Genomic DNA, 15,292 nt, shown 5'->3' with positions numbered 1-15,292 from the left:
TGTTGAAACACCTCCAAATTAAAAAAGAACATCCTTTGCATAACAGAAATTCCCGATCATTTCTAAAGAGAGTCATGTATAAATCCCTCCAGAGTAAAGATGGCCACCTGGACCTGTTTATTCGCTTCCTTCATGGCCTCTGTCTGGAGTCCAACCAGAGACTCTTAGGAGGTCTGCTGGGTCAGACAGAGATCAGTCCAGAAACCATCCAGAGAGTCATCAACAACCTGAAGAAGATGAACAGTGATGAAATCTCTCCTGACAGAAGCATCAACATCTTCCACTGTCTGATGGAGATGAACGACCTCTCATTATTTCAGGAGATCCAAGAGTTCCTGAAGTCAGAGAACAGATCAGAGAGACTCTCTGAGATCCAGTGCTCAGCTCTGGCCTTCATGCTGCAGATGTCAGAGGAGGTTCTGGATGAGTTGGACCTGCAGAAGTACAAAACATCAAATCAGGGACGACAGAGACTGATTCCAGCTGTGAGGAACTGCAGAAAGGCTCGGTGAGTCCAGATGTGATCATTAACATCATTAATTAGTGTAGATCAGTAGTTTAGTTCTTCAGATATACGCAGTACTAAACGACTCTCCTTAGTTTGAGTTTCTCAGATAAAATGTGTGTGTGCACTTACGCTGTGTGCTGTAGACTCACATCTACATGTAGTACCTGTGTGGTGTCATCAGGGGGCAGTATTTTAAACCTGCTGCTGTTGTTGGTCATTCAGACGCTGCTGTTAGAGAGAGACAGAAATAAGAATCTATGAAGAGCTTCTTTGTAGTAAAGTGAACTCTAATGTTACAAACAGAGACAAATATCCAGAGCAGTCACCGTCTGAGCTTCTCCTCTGACTACAGACACAGTTTAGTGGCATAAACATGGTGAGTGAGGATGAAGGTGCTGAGGAAGACTCTGGTTTAGTGTGATTAAAGTGTGATGTACTGATGAGTGACAGTGCTGTGGTTCAGAGTGAGGCTCAGAGGTGAACCAGCTGTGCTCTCTTACTGCCCACAGTGGGACAAACTGAGTGAGAAGACACTGCTGACATCTGGACTGAACATGTGTCCAATATGTGAGCTAACGCTGATGTCACAGCAGCTCATGGATTCACTCTCATTCCTGCTGCTGCTCCTAATGTCTGTCTTCATGTCCTCATTAATCACAGAGCTGATTTTTCAGTGTTTAGTTGTTGCTGCTGAAATGTCGTCCCTATTTTCTGCTGATGGAATTCACTGCTGTGTTTCTGGCTGCTGTTTACATCCCCGAGCTAACTTCCTGGCAAACGACATGATGTCATCAGTGTTTTATAGACGGTGTGAGGTTCATGTTGTAACCACAAAGTGTTTGTGTCCGTACGCTGCAACCTTCCACACCATCCTTTATTGTACAGACTCAGCAGCAGCTCCATGGATCCCAAATCCAAGAGTGGAGAACAGATTTGAAGTGTGTCCATGCAGTCACAGCTGTTTCCACCATGTTTCCACTGATATTAATCCTGTTCAAAGACACGTTTCATATCAGTGAATATGTTCTTTAGGACGTCCACTGACATGTTTAAGTGTCCTGCTGGAAATCACTCAAATCATCCATGAAATCCATGAAAAATCCTTCTAGTGTTTCTAACTTCACCCTCTGTCCTCTCTCTCTCTCCATCCTCCTCACTGCTTCTTTCACTGATAATCACACAAACATCGTATTCATAGGGCTGGGCGATGTGGCCTAAAATTCATATCATCGTATAGTTTGAAGCATGTGCGGTAACGATATATATCACAATATATTCTTTTCTTCTGTATGACGTATTTTCCACACTTAAAATCCTTTAATTTTCTCAAAAATCGAGAGTGTGCCTTATGTATGAATTCTGGTTGTGCTTACTGACCTCGAACCGATTTTGGCTGCAGAAATCTGTTAAAAAATGTTTTAGTACAACTTTGGTAAGCCGCACTGCTTGATGGATTGTCAGAGCATTACAGCTGCCGTAGTGAGGAGCTTCATGCAGTAATCTGGGTCCAAAACTCCGTCCGCTTCAGGTCCCAAAGTCAAACAAACACTAAGAGTTAAAAACGGTCTAAATTCTTTCATCGTTAATTAAATCATCAGCGTTGCTGCTTTATCGGGTGTAACAATTAAGTTTAACATCCAGGCATCCATGAAAACAGAAGTTATCACATTTAACAGAGTTAGAAGTTAACAGGAAGTTAGCTCGCTAGTTTACAGAAACATTTCATACCATGTTCTGACTGAGAGATTTTTGAAGCTAATTCAAACGTACAGCTCTGCTACCACTTCCAACATAAACGAAGACAGAAAACTAAACAGCAGTGGTGTTTGTAGGGTTACTGAAGTTGGACTACCTGGTATATAATGTGCTACGTGATTGCTAGCGACACAGCTATGTTAGCATAACATTAGCACAGTGAAGCTGGAGGATGAACGCCAACTTTTTTTCCACTCAATAAAAGTTAATGTGAGGGATTCTGGTGGTCAGGGACAAATGCAATCGCATAGCAGGATGCTATACACCGGCCAAACTGAGCGGCAGCGAGAGAATTTAACATTAATGAATCAATAGTCGTGTCCAAATTCATGGGCTGCATCCTCCTTAGGACCCGGACTTCGCGGTCTACGTGGGCCGGGTCCTCAGAAGGTCGGGTAGGCCAGAAGTAAACGGCTGGGGAAATTGGACGGTCTAGCCTTCAGATTTGCGTCACCGCTGCCTCGGTGGAGTTTAATAAACTCAGCCGTCTGCTCCTTGCTATCTTGTACTAGTGTTTTATTTTTACTTTGTTTTAAAACATGCTATCTCTCTGCTTGTTTATGATCGCCAAATGCTGCTAGCTTTAAGATCCTCTCAGTTAAAAACTCTTTATTGCAATCGTGGATATCAGGGAACCTTCTCCCCACCGCTTCTGTCAGGAGTTCCAGCTTGTCTCCGTTGTGTTCCGGCACTACCTCAACTGAGAGGGCGCTGTAGATGCCGTGAGAAACGCAGTGGCTTATTGGTGAGAATCAAGGCTACCTGGACACGATTTCGAAAAATACCTCACCCTATCCCGACTGGATTTGACCCCGTCAACTACTGGCACTCTCTGGACATGGCTTACACTTGCCTGACACCTGTTGTTGGGCTTACGACCATAACCCCTCGCCAGCGTTCCCCCCGTATTCGCTCAGGTGGAGTAAACCCTCAGAACCTACGGCCGATAGGTCGGGCATCTGCTTCGGCCGTTGAGCCACCGGTACCATTAAGATTAAGTCTTGTTAATGCTCGATCGCTAGCAAACAAAACTTTTATTCTTAAGGACTTCTTTACTGATCGGGAACTGGATCTAATGCTTATAACGGAAACTTGGCAGAGAGTCGCTGATTCCAGCTGTCTTTCTGAACTTTTACCGCCTGACTGTGAATATCTTAATGTGCTGAGGATGACTGGGCGTGGTGGTGGAGTGGGAGCTTTTTTTAGGAAGAAGTTCTCTTGCAAACAACTCTTAACTCACTCGTATTCTAGTTTTGAACTTCTGACGTTTGAATTGGGGCATCCCCGCCCGACACTCGTTGCAGCTGTATACAGGCCTCCAAAATATCACAAGGATTTTATCCAAGACTTTTCAAACTTCTTAGCTGGAACTGTGCCAAACTATGATCGAATCTTAATCGTTGGAGATTTTAATATTCGTGTGTTGTCCCTCTAATTCACTGGCCAGAGACTTTTTAAGTTTGATAGACTCCTTCAGTCTTGCTCAACTTGTGTCTGGGCCAACCCAGAAACAGGGTCATACATTGGATCTTGTGCTGTCTCTAGGGTTACCGGTCCTAAACATGGAAATATGTGATGCTGTTTTTTCTGATCACTGTGCTGTTGTGTTTGATATACTTTTATCTCTCCGCCATTTTACACCTCTTATTTCTACACGTCGTTGTTGTGCCTTTAAACAACCTACAACAGAACAATTTTCTATTGCTTTTAAAAAAAGTTTTAAGATTTCCCCTTGGCTTTGGTACCAAGGAAATGACAGTTAATTTTTATGATATATGTAAAACTGTCCTTGATGAGGTCGCTCCTTTTAAAACTATAAGCTTGAAACCATGACCAGACCCATGGATAAATAAGGCCACTCGTTCAGCCAGACAAGAGTGCAGGAAGGCTGGACGTAAGTGGAAAAAAGATGGGCTGCAGGTGTCCTTTCTCATGTTGAGAGACAGTCTGTACAGGTATCAGGACATTGTAAAAGCAGGAAAGTCTAGGTTTTTTTCTAATGTTATTGAGAATAGCTCCAATAATCCTCGGATTCTTTTTTCAATTATTGACTCTGCCCTGAATATTTCCCCAGCTTCTTGTATTAATAGTTCCTCAGACACATGTGAAAGGTTCTTGCAGTTTTTTATCATTATGGTCTATGATCGCCCTGCCTTCACATGACGTTTCTAAAATATTCACCTGCTCTGCTGTTTTTGATCAGTTTGAGCCGGTGTGTCTTGATCAGATGGAGGAAGTATGTAGTGGCACAAAGACATCATCGTGTCCAAATGACATTATTCCAACACATCTTCTAAAAAAGAATTTTAAGGTTGTCAGTTCTGACATTTTAGCTATTTTTAATAGCAGCCTTAGCTCAGGTGTTGTGCCAGCCTGTTTTAAACATGCTGTTGTACAGCCTGTACTTAAAAAACTTAATCTTGCTTCCTCCGTCCTCACTAACTTCAGGCCTATTTCAAAGCTCCCCTTCCTGTCAAAAATTTTTGGAAAAGATTGTGTTTGTTCAGCTGCAATCTTTTGTAAACAGACACAATGTTCTTGAGAGGTTTCAGTCTGGTTTTAAAACTCTTCATATTACAGAAACTGCACTTTTAAAAGTTTTAATGATCTTTTATTAGCCACTGACTCAGGTGACTCAGCTGTGTTTCTGCTTTTAGATCTGACCGCTGCCTTCGATACTGTTGACCACAGCGTTTTAATCTCACGGTTGGAGCATTGTGGCGTAAAGGGCACCCCATTAGAGTGGTTCAGGTCATACCTGTCTGACAGGACTTTCTCTGTGAGCTTTGGAGATTTTATCTCTTCCTCAGCTCCCCTTACTTGTGGTGTTCCCCAGGGATCTATACTTGGGCCAATATTGTTCTCCATTTATATACTTCCTCTAGGTCTAATTTTTAGAAAATATAACATTTGTTTTCATTCATATGCCGATGATACTCAGATCTATCTTCAACTGAAGGGAAATAGTTCTGCCTCACTAGAACCTTACTTCAGTGTCTCGGTGAAGTTAAATCTTGGATGGCCTCTAACTTCCTTAACTTCAATGAGAACAAAACCGAAGTCATAATTTTTGGACCAAGCGGCTATCCCAGCACCTCTAATTTTAACCTGCACAGTCTTGAGCCTTTTGTCAAATTGCATGCCAAAAATTTGGGGGTATATTTGACAGCAATTTCACCTTTGAAAAACAAATTAGCTCAGTCATACAGCGGTCCTTCTTCAAACTCAGGCTTTTATCTGAGGTGAGATCATTTTTATCTTTTAAAAACTTCGAAGGGGCGATTCATGCTTTCATTATATCCCAGCTGGACTATTGTAACTCCTTATATGCTGGAGTTAGCCAGACCTGCCTGGCAAGGCTTCAGTTGGTCCAGAATGCTGCAGCTCGTCTTCTGACATGTACTAAAGGATGTGAACACATTTCCCCGGTGCTTGCCTCTCTTCATTGGCTCCCTGTCCGCTTCAGAATTAACTAAAAAATTGTATTGTTGACCTACAAAGCCCTGAATGGACAGGCTCCCGGGTATTTGTCTGACCTCTTGCAGACTTATACCCCCTTTAGATCTCTTAGATCAAGTGATCTTTTGCTTATAGCTGTACCGAGGTCGAGGCTGGTTCATGGAGGCGATTGAGTATTTGCAGTCGTAGCGCCTAAGCTGTGGAATAATTTACCCCTACACATGAGACAGGCTCCCACTGTCAATCTTTTTAACTCTTATCTTAAAACGCATTTTTATTTACAGGCTTTTAATACAGCATGAGAGTTATTTGTTATTTTATTAGGTATGTTGTATTCTTGTACAGTTTTTTTTATTATGTATGTTGTATTCTTGTACAGCACTTTGGTCAGCGCTCCTGTTGTAATTAAATGTGCTACATAAATAATTAAACCATAACCATAACCAAAAAATATAACAGGACACTGGCGTAAATTCTCGACCGTCTCACACTTCTGTTTAATCAGTTTTCTATTTGACGTTTAGTCAGCTGTGTAAAAACCAAGGAGGAACCCACCCGGGGGATTAATAAAGTTTTATTTTATCTAATCTAATAACTTTAATCTCAGCCAAACCAATTTACTCACGAACAAACAAAACACTGAAAAAAGCCCAACAATAAAATTTTTAGGTTGTCTAAGTGACTTATATATTATGTTTAACCCGAGTAGCGAAAGTCTGCGGTGATGTGAAAATGATGTGCCGGGAGTTGTGCCGTTCTCGGCAGCTTCAGTAACCATCGAGCTTCCGGCTAGCTATCGAGCTGGTGGGTAGCAGACGTCTCCAAAAACGTCGAAGCACTTTTGCAAATATGCGATATCTTGATAAACCGAGCAGATATTTGATGTTTACACAGCTACTTTCACGCCTGAAATTATGTTAAAAGTTTATTTTGTGACCCAGAAAGATTAATAAGACTAATTTTAAAACTTAGTAGCGGCCGCCATTGTTGGAAACATTGACTGTAGAAAACATGGACGACGTGACCCCGCCTCCTACCATTGTGCAAAAATGAAGCCAAAATATCCCACTTGTGGAGGCTGCCATCTTGCAAATTTGGAGCCAGAGTCTGCGCAGTAGTGACTTGAGGTGGAGCGACTGTGTAACACTCCCGCCCACACACCCGCTGGACGTGACTGCAAACACGCCCCCTACACTTTTTACGTAGCCCGGCTGCTCGAGTTTTTCTCTGGTTTACCGCGACTGACGACTCGTTTAATTACGGTAAATACAACCATGTCACTTTTATAAAAAAGACACACACCTCATCATCTTATAGTTCTAAAATCACTCTGTTGTTAATTCGTTAGTTAGATTAGCCGCTAGCATACGCACTGTGTTGGAGGCTTGTTGCTAGCTAGTTAGCAATGCTACACACCTGCTACTCTTAAGAGTCTTCAACACTTATGTTTTTTTTTTTATCCATTTTTAGACAGCGATGAGATCAGCTGCACACTCTACAGAGGCCCAGAGTTACTGTTAATATCAAAAATATAATGCTGTCCTTTGAGATTTTAACATAAGACTGAGTGTAATGGATCTAAAACTGTTTAAATCTTCAGAGCCCTCTACAGCCTGGTAACATGGAAACTTTAAAAACAGCAGCAGGTTTCAGTAGTGTAGTCTAAATTGTTCTTTTCATTTAATAATAGAGTCCATATTATATCAACAGCTACATTCACCCTGGAGAGAAACTAGTGAGGGAGACCATCAGGACCAAGCTGAGTTTCCTGGGTCCAGAGGTTTGGAGAAACTTCTTCCCTTTCTTTCATCACAGCTGTCCTGTGCCAGAAGTTCTGTTGACCCGCTGTAAGAGGCTTCATTTAAGAAACACCAGGAAGACTGAAGCTCATGGCATGGATCAAGCAGGACTCATGATCTTCACCAGCAGCTCCCTCACAGGGAAATCTTCAGCACTCTTCCGTAGGCCCGCCCCAGGAGATGGATAAACCCAGCATTTCATCAACACTGTGATGAGACCTTTGGTTTGTGTAATGTTATAAATACTCAGATACTCCCCAGAGGCTTCGGACTTTTACATAAAGATATTATATTCAGTCCTGTAGAAAGTTATATATTTAAAAATATGTGATCCTCTCTGGTTACTCTGGTATGAATAACTCTGAATCACTTTATGGTAAATAACACACTATCTGCAAAACACTGTGAAAGAATTCCAGATGACAAGATTGTAGTTTAACATACAAGTGACGACCTTTGACCTTCATCAGGTTTTGTTTAATTGTGTTAGACAAAATCTCATATGCTCCTCATGCAGCTGAGTACATCAAGTGTTTAAAACAGAAGCTGTGCAGGTCTGAGATCAGCAGCTTTGTGAAACACCAAACTGAGGTCCTGTTAATGCTGATACATAGTGACACGGTCACATGAGTGATTAATCCTTTTGTTTTTTTGTCTTTAACTTTATCAATATACAGCTGCAGCTTTCACTACAGCACGTGTGGTGCTTTAACCTTTGCACTGTTTTCATCAGTTCATTTTGCAGTTAACATGTGAACATGTTGGATGATCTGTCTGCTGTCACTCGATGGTGCTGAGGTCTGAATCTGAGGGCAGCTCCTGTAATCACAAAGACAACAGAACCATCAAACTCAGATATAAATTTTATCCCTCAATATTGAAATAAAGCTGATTCTTTTGTCCTCACACACTCAGGATCTGAAGTTCTTCTCTTACATTTTTTTCAGTATTACAGTACTTTAATCCATAGTTCCTGATTAATGAGGAGTTACTGAAGTACAAGCTTTTAAAAAAATTGTTACTGTCTTTACAGATGTGGCAAGAGACTGAAAACATGCTGTTGTTTGCACATATTTAATATTCAGCTCTGCACAGGAGCTGCAGCAGGGTGCAGCCTGTTGCTTTTACAGTATAATACTTGTAATAAAAGTACATTAACAATAATTAGTGACTGAGCAGCTCCGGGCGTTTCTCTTGATTTCTTTAGTAAATTCATTCACCTGCACAGCTAAACGAACCCTGACAGCCGAGTGCTCATTTTAGCTAGCTAGGTCTCAGGAGCTAGCTAAGGACGGTAGTTACGGATTAGCTTACAAACACGTTTAACTTAACACTTAACACCTCTCAGAGCCTACGCTCTATCTGCTATTCGCGAACAGTTGGCCACATTTATACAGTTTCTATCGTATATCGTTTCTATCACCCACCCCTACGTATTCAGCTACAAAATAACACAATAATATAATCTAATGATCATTATTATAAGAGCAGGATCCATATTTGATATCAGAGTAACACACTGATGGTTATGTGCAGTCATGTGGGTCTCTGACTGTGGGTCAAACAGAAGCTTTTGAGCCCCGGCTCGGACAGTCTCAGTCGTTGTGTCCTTGGGCAAGACACTTCACCTACTGCCTACTGGTGTTGGCCAGAAGGGCCGATGGCGCGATATGGCAGCCTCGCCTCTGTCAGTCTGCCCCAGGGCAGCTGTGGCTACAACTGTAGCTGCCTCCACCAGTGTATGAATTTGAGAGTGACTGGGTGTGTAAAGCGCTTTGGGGTCCCTAGGGGGGACTAGTAAAAGTGCTATACAAATACAGGCCATTTACCATTTCTGATTGGTTGCTGACCTTGGTCACCTGTCCACTCTCACCTGTTTGTGTTTGCTCTCTCTTTGCTGTCTCCATCCTCTCTCTCCTTTCTCTCCCTCTCTGTCTTTGTACCGTCACTCAGGTCCAATGGAAACAGTGACATTTACAAACCAATCAAAGACAAACTGATCCATGTCAGGTTATAACAATATTCAAAGTGAATACAGGCTGCTGCTGGACACAGACAGGTAACATCATTTTGACTTGCTGTCACCTGGATCTGGACTCATAAACACTGAAGCCCTGAACAGGAATACAAATCATTTTCTACCAACTAGCGACACACCAGCAGATAATGGCTCAGAAAGCTAAATTGAGCCAATCATTTCTGTGTTTAGTTCCCCTGAAATCAGATCTGATATCAGCAGCTCTGAGTTCATTCATCATTATTGTCCAGTGATGAGATTTCTGCTCCGTTTGGTAACAGTCAGCAGGTTTTTCCTGCGTGTGGACGGGAACAGTCGTACCTGACAGCAGGTAGCAAACAGAGATCAGCTTTCCAGCTGGAACTCTTCACTGAGCTGAACTCATTCAAAATGTTCTGGAGTCAGATTCAAAACAGGAAACAGTCCAAATGTGTGTCTTCACTCTGACTCTGGATCTCAGTGACAGACTGTGGACATTATGGAAGCCTAAATGTGACACCATCTTCCTCCTTCATCTGCAGATTAAAGCCAAACAAAGATTCTCATTAAAAGTCTGCAGGTCTGAGAGAGACTCAATCGTTGTGTCATGTCAAACACAGTAAGAGGAGCTGAAGCACAGATGTGAAGAGCAGCTTCATCAGATTATGACCTCACTCTGTTTTGTCTTCATATACATTCAGTCTGTTTTTATAATGCAGATTTTCTGCTTTTATAATAACACATTTTATATTTTCTATCATCAAAGATTGATAAACTGTGGACTCTCAGAGTCTCACTGTGAAGTTGTGGCCTCAGCTCTGAAGTCCAACCCCTCCCATCTGACAGAGCTGGACATGAGTGGAAACTGGCTGCAGGATTCAGGTGTGAAGCTTCTGTGTGCTGGACTGGAGAGTCCAAACTGTCGACTGGAGACTCTGAGGTGAGTTCATTGACTGCGGCTGTTGTTGTTTTTCTATATTTCATGTCTTTGATTGATGTTTGAAACTGTCTTTAGTTCCTAAATGTTCAGGGTGTGTCTGAAGACAAATGTGAAGAAGTTTTAGTGCTTTCAGAAATGTTGTCTTTCCAAGCGACTGAACAAGTTTTTCCTTTTGGCTCCAAACAGAAATGACAGACTTGAGCAGGGTTCATTTAAAGGCTGACAGAAGTGGAGTGGTGACGGGGAGATGTTTGACAGGACAGTGTTTCAGCCTCCACAGGTTCATGTTGTGCTCCATCAGTCAGTGAAGATGAAGTCAGTGCTGATGAGGCTGTAGAGTGTGTGAGGGATGTGAATGAGGATGATGAAGATCTGATGATAGCAGATAAAAACAGGCTGCAGAGACTTTGAGCTTCTGTGGAAACAGAGAGAGAGAAAAGAAAGACATTAATGTCAAAGCTAATAAAGGTGAAGTTTGGAGCTGTGATGATGTTCATGGTATCAGAAGCTGATCTGGCTGCTACAGAGACGACCCACACAGCTGCTGTGGTGAGGTGTGTGTTAAAGCAGAGGAACAGAGCAGCCGAACACAGGCCCAAACATGACAGCAAAGCAGGATTCAGGCTCTGTGAGAGGATTTCAAACAGAAGCTGGAGAAGAGAAAGGACTCTGTTGGACTACAGAAAGAAGGCAGCTGAGACCAGTCCAAGTGTTTCCATGGAGCCCAGTCTAACATTCATTTATACACTAACGTACAGAAGTGAATGGGAAAATGAATCCATAGTTTCAAATGTAGAAATAGTTCTCAGTTCATTTACAGAGTTTAATACAGTACATGAGGAAATGAGAAATGTTCAAATCAGCAGCTGGTAGGAAGTCTGCTTCACAAAGTTTGTTCCAATTCCAGTAGTTTGTGATGCACTTGAACGCAGCATGAGCAGTTCACTGCCTAACCCCACAGAGACTGTCAGTCTGGACTTTCCTTTTTCCCTGTTGGCTGTCAGTGAGATGTCAGAGCAATCAGAGACTGTGGATCTGTGTATAAAGTATAATTCACGTGCAGTTGTAGAATGAATGGATTAACCCTAACCTGAGAAACATGGTACGCCCCGGCTCTGCTAGGCGACAGGGGAGGTAACATGAATGAGCCCAGAGACAGGAAGGTCAGATAAAAAAGAAAAACAAAAGGTTTATTACCACAACTGAAAACTGTTACTGAAACAACTCACTAGGCAATGAGGTGATTTAAACAAACAAAAAAACTTATCTATAGAGATTGACATTGTCGACTTTGTGGGTACCCGTGGCAACAACATCAAGACACTGCATGAAGCGCTAGCATTTCCAGCACCGGTAATCATTAATTCTGCGGCTTTAATCTCTACTTGCATTTTATTTGCCCCAAAAACAGTTATGTACAAAACGATGAAGAACACGGCAGCTCCGTACAAAGACAGACGTGACGGAAAGGCAAAGAAAGGACGAGGAAAAAATCAAAGGAGTGAAAGGGTCAGACCCATAGGAGCATACAGAGTGGAGTAAGCACGTTAGTGTGCTGCCCAACTTTCATCACGCACATATTTATTATTGTATGGTCCTAAGTGTGAGTGCATACACTCACAAAATGTTCAGTAACTTCAGATCCCTGCAACAAGCCCAGGTCCAGTTTGCTTTGGTGATTTGGACGATTCCATTTCACAGCTGTTGTTTCTTTCCTTTATCTCCTGTACAGGCAAACACAATCTATTTGTCGTTTCAGGTTGTAGTGTTACACAACACTTTCAGATCTAATAGAAATAAAATAAGTGTTTCGTAAACATGTTGATGGATTGGCTGTGTTAGTTCAGTGACAGATTTATTTGGAAAGAAAACAGTTTTTAACTTGCAGTCAAAGACTAATGTGTACGCTTATGCCTGCATTTTTATTTTGTTAAATACAAACAAAATTATAGCAGAAGTGCTGCCACGTGTCTGGACAGAAAGAGCTGTTTATTTAGTAGTTCAATGAACGGCGTCAGATAGTAAGAGTGAGAAAAAAAAATACGTTCTTGTTTGCAGTTTTGTCTTGTTGACATATCTGACTTACTCTTGCAACTATTTAGATCAACAGTATACAACCCCAAACTGATACTATATCAATATCAAGTCTGATTCTGCCTTCCAAAATGACTTACTCATTTAACAATTTCAAAATGCTCTTAAATTGAAATTTCATTTTTCCACAGGATGTTAGATCAATAGTATCCAATAGTGTCCAACCCCACAGTGATACCATATCAATTTCAAGGCACGTATGTATCAGCATGTACTGAAGGTTAGATTCGTGACTCCAGGACCTGGTTTGAGTCTCCCCAAAACCATTTCCTGTGTGTTATTCTCCTCACTTCTCCCTCCCTTCCTGTCTTCTCTGTCCTATACAGTGAAGACAAAAGGCCTCGAGTTCTGAAAACTCTTCCCCTTCATCATCTTCCAAATCATCTCTCTCATCTAAAATCACCAGTATTCTCTGAGTAGAGAATCTTTTCACAATCTTGAATGATAAGGATCCAAGTGGGTAAAGTTAGTTATTTGTTGTGTTCTCCCCAATTTGTAGTTGGGACAGAGTGTGGGAAACTCTCAAAATTACATCCAGTTTAGAAGAAAAACATCGAGTGAAGTGTTTGTTTCATCATCCTTCACAAATCATCAACCAGGCGTCACAAACTGCAGCAGAACAGTACAAAGCATGTCATACTGGATGGCTGCAACAACCAGAGTTTTACCTACCTTTGGTATTTCTTGACAGCATGAGCGTAATATTTACTGAACAGAGTCGTCTTCTGTAATCTTTTCAGATTCAGATTCAGAACACTGTATTTATTTTCAAGGGGCAATTAGGATACTGACCTTGCCAACCGTACATACAATACACAAACATCACATTGGGGAGACAGGTCAGGCTAGGTAGCTGGTCGGCAGCTGAGATAGTGTCCTTCGCCCTGCCAGGTGAAGTAAAGAGTCTTCCAGCCGACCCAGGTGGCCTTGGTTAGGAACAGTCTAAACACCGTCTGTTATCAGGGTGAGATTTGTTATGTTCAGCTCCAGCCTTGAGACCACAGCTGGCGCCGGTATGTTAGCCGCATGAAATGATGGTGGTTTTCTTTGGTGCGAACAACTGCATGTCAGTGTCACAGCTGATCTAACAGTCTGTCACTCGTCTCTCAATCTCCCGTTGGAGAGACATGAGCTTCTCCGAGAGGTTATCAGTTTTGCGCTCAAAGAGCAAAGTTTGAGTGCTCACGGCAGAAGTTGGAGCAGGTGGAGCTTAAAGGGAGTAAGTGCTCATATAGAAAGACAGTTGTGTTTTAATGAAGCTATTTAGTTAACCAATAATTGTATTGCAGTGAAGCTTCTGTCTGCTGCACTGCAAAGTCCACATTGTACACTGGAAACTCTCAGGTCAGGATCCAAACATCCCCACTGCTGATCATTAAATGATATTATTGTATAAACAACCAAGCTTTATAGAATTGGCAGGTGAACTTTCTTTATCTTTGGATTGCTTAGGAGATTCTTAATTACTGTCTGAAGATTTTTTACAGTCACATATTTTGTTTTAATGGTAAAACAGAATTATTGTTCAGTTCAATGAGCAGGTAGCTGTGAGATTCATAATAATGAGGTATATTTGTATTAAAGATGACTCAACTTGAACAGTAGCTGTGTGAGTTACTGTGTTTACTCATGTGTGCTGATGTTGTGAGTAATTTAAAGCTGAAGTAAACTTGTAGTGAGTTTAATAGAGTTTCTGAAGTAAGTGTACTTGGAGATATTTATGTGTTTACTAAAGTCCAGGATATTTCAATAAAAGGATTGTCATGAAACAGAGCAGAAATGAGCTGAGCTTCTTATCTCATCACTGCGTTCACAGTGAGTCACTTCTCTCCGCTCAGTCTGTAACAAATCAAAGTGTTGCTGAATGTTGCTATTCAAACTCAAAGCCATGCTTCCTACACCCACGTGGTTCAGTCACACAGTAACTGATGGTAAATAATGTTTGTGTTGAGCACATCGTACAGGTCAGCTGCTCCACACAGATCTCAGGTTTACATGCTGGAACAGTGATAATGAAGGATTGTTTGTTTCATACAGATGTGACATGAACAATAACACATTCATGAAATCCTGTTAGGAACACAAACACTATTCTAGCTGGAGAGCATATTTGAATGTAGGGGATCATCAACAACAATAATAACTAGTGGTGCAACGGATCACGGTTATTCCGAAATCTGAACCGTTCCCACTCCACGGTTTGGTACGCACGTGATCCGAAGATTCGAAAAAGAAAAAAAAAATGTATGTGTATGGTGGCGTGGTCAGTCTGTCAAGCGGTAGTTATGGTCAGCGCTAGCGGTCCAAGTGGCGGAGCAGAGGAGTTTGCGGCATTTAAGCAGCCCTTTGCTGCCCAATCCGACCGGGCTAAAGCTAAAGCTATTACAAAAGCTATTGGGGTGTTTAGCTGCAGACGGGAGGCCATATTCTGTTGTGCAAAACAAGGTTTAAACTGTGATGAACGTGCTTGAGCCACGCTATGATATCTCATTGCGCGTCCACTTCAGTGACAAGATTGATCCAAGCATGTATGAGCAGGAGAAGTTTAAAGTTATGGATGAACTGTCCCAGGCATCTTCTGTTGCTCTAACTACAAATAGGTGGACCTCCAGGGCAACGGAAAGCCATGTGACCGCTACCGCTCGTTATATCACAGCAGAGTGGTACATACAAAGCCCTGCACTGCCCTAAAGATTACATTAGATTAGATGAAACTTTATTTATCCCTTGGGTTGGTTCAA

General features: G+C 41.9%; 1 protein-coding gene across 1 annotated transcript in view; it reads left to right on the top strand.

The window, feature by feature from the left end:
- The window catches only part of LOC102787331 (uncharacterized), a 526,954-nt gene that overhangs the window by 60,226 nt on the left and 451,436 nt on the right, over positions 1-15,292 (top strand). Inside the window, exons 11-13 of the mRNA XM_087838425.1 lie at positions 28-503; positions 6,647-6,654; positions 10,284-10,457. Of these exons, the coding sequence (XP_087694551.1) occupies positions 28-503; positions 6,647-6,654; positions 10,284-10,457 (658 nt within the window). The remainder of the gene's footprint in view (positions 1-27; positions 504-6,646; positions 6,655-10,283; positions 10,458-15,292) is intronic.

Source organism: Neolamprologus brichardi, chromosome 3 (assembly GCF_056152115.1).
Source record: "Neolamprologus brichardi isolate AB-2024 chromosome 3, ASM5615211v1, whole genome shotgun sequence".
In the NCBI taxonomy this organism is placed as follows: Eukaryota; Metazoa; Chordata; class Actinopteri; order Cichliformes; family Cichlidae; genus Neolamprologus; species Neolamprologus brichardi.
The sequence above is the reverse complement of the archived record's forward strand: the minus strand, read 5'-3'. Positions and strand labels throughout refer to the sequence as shown.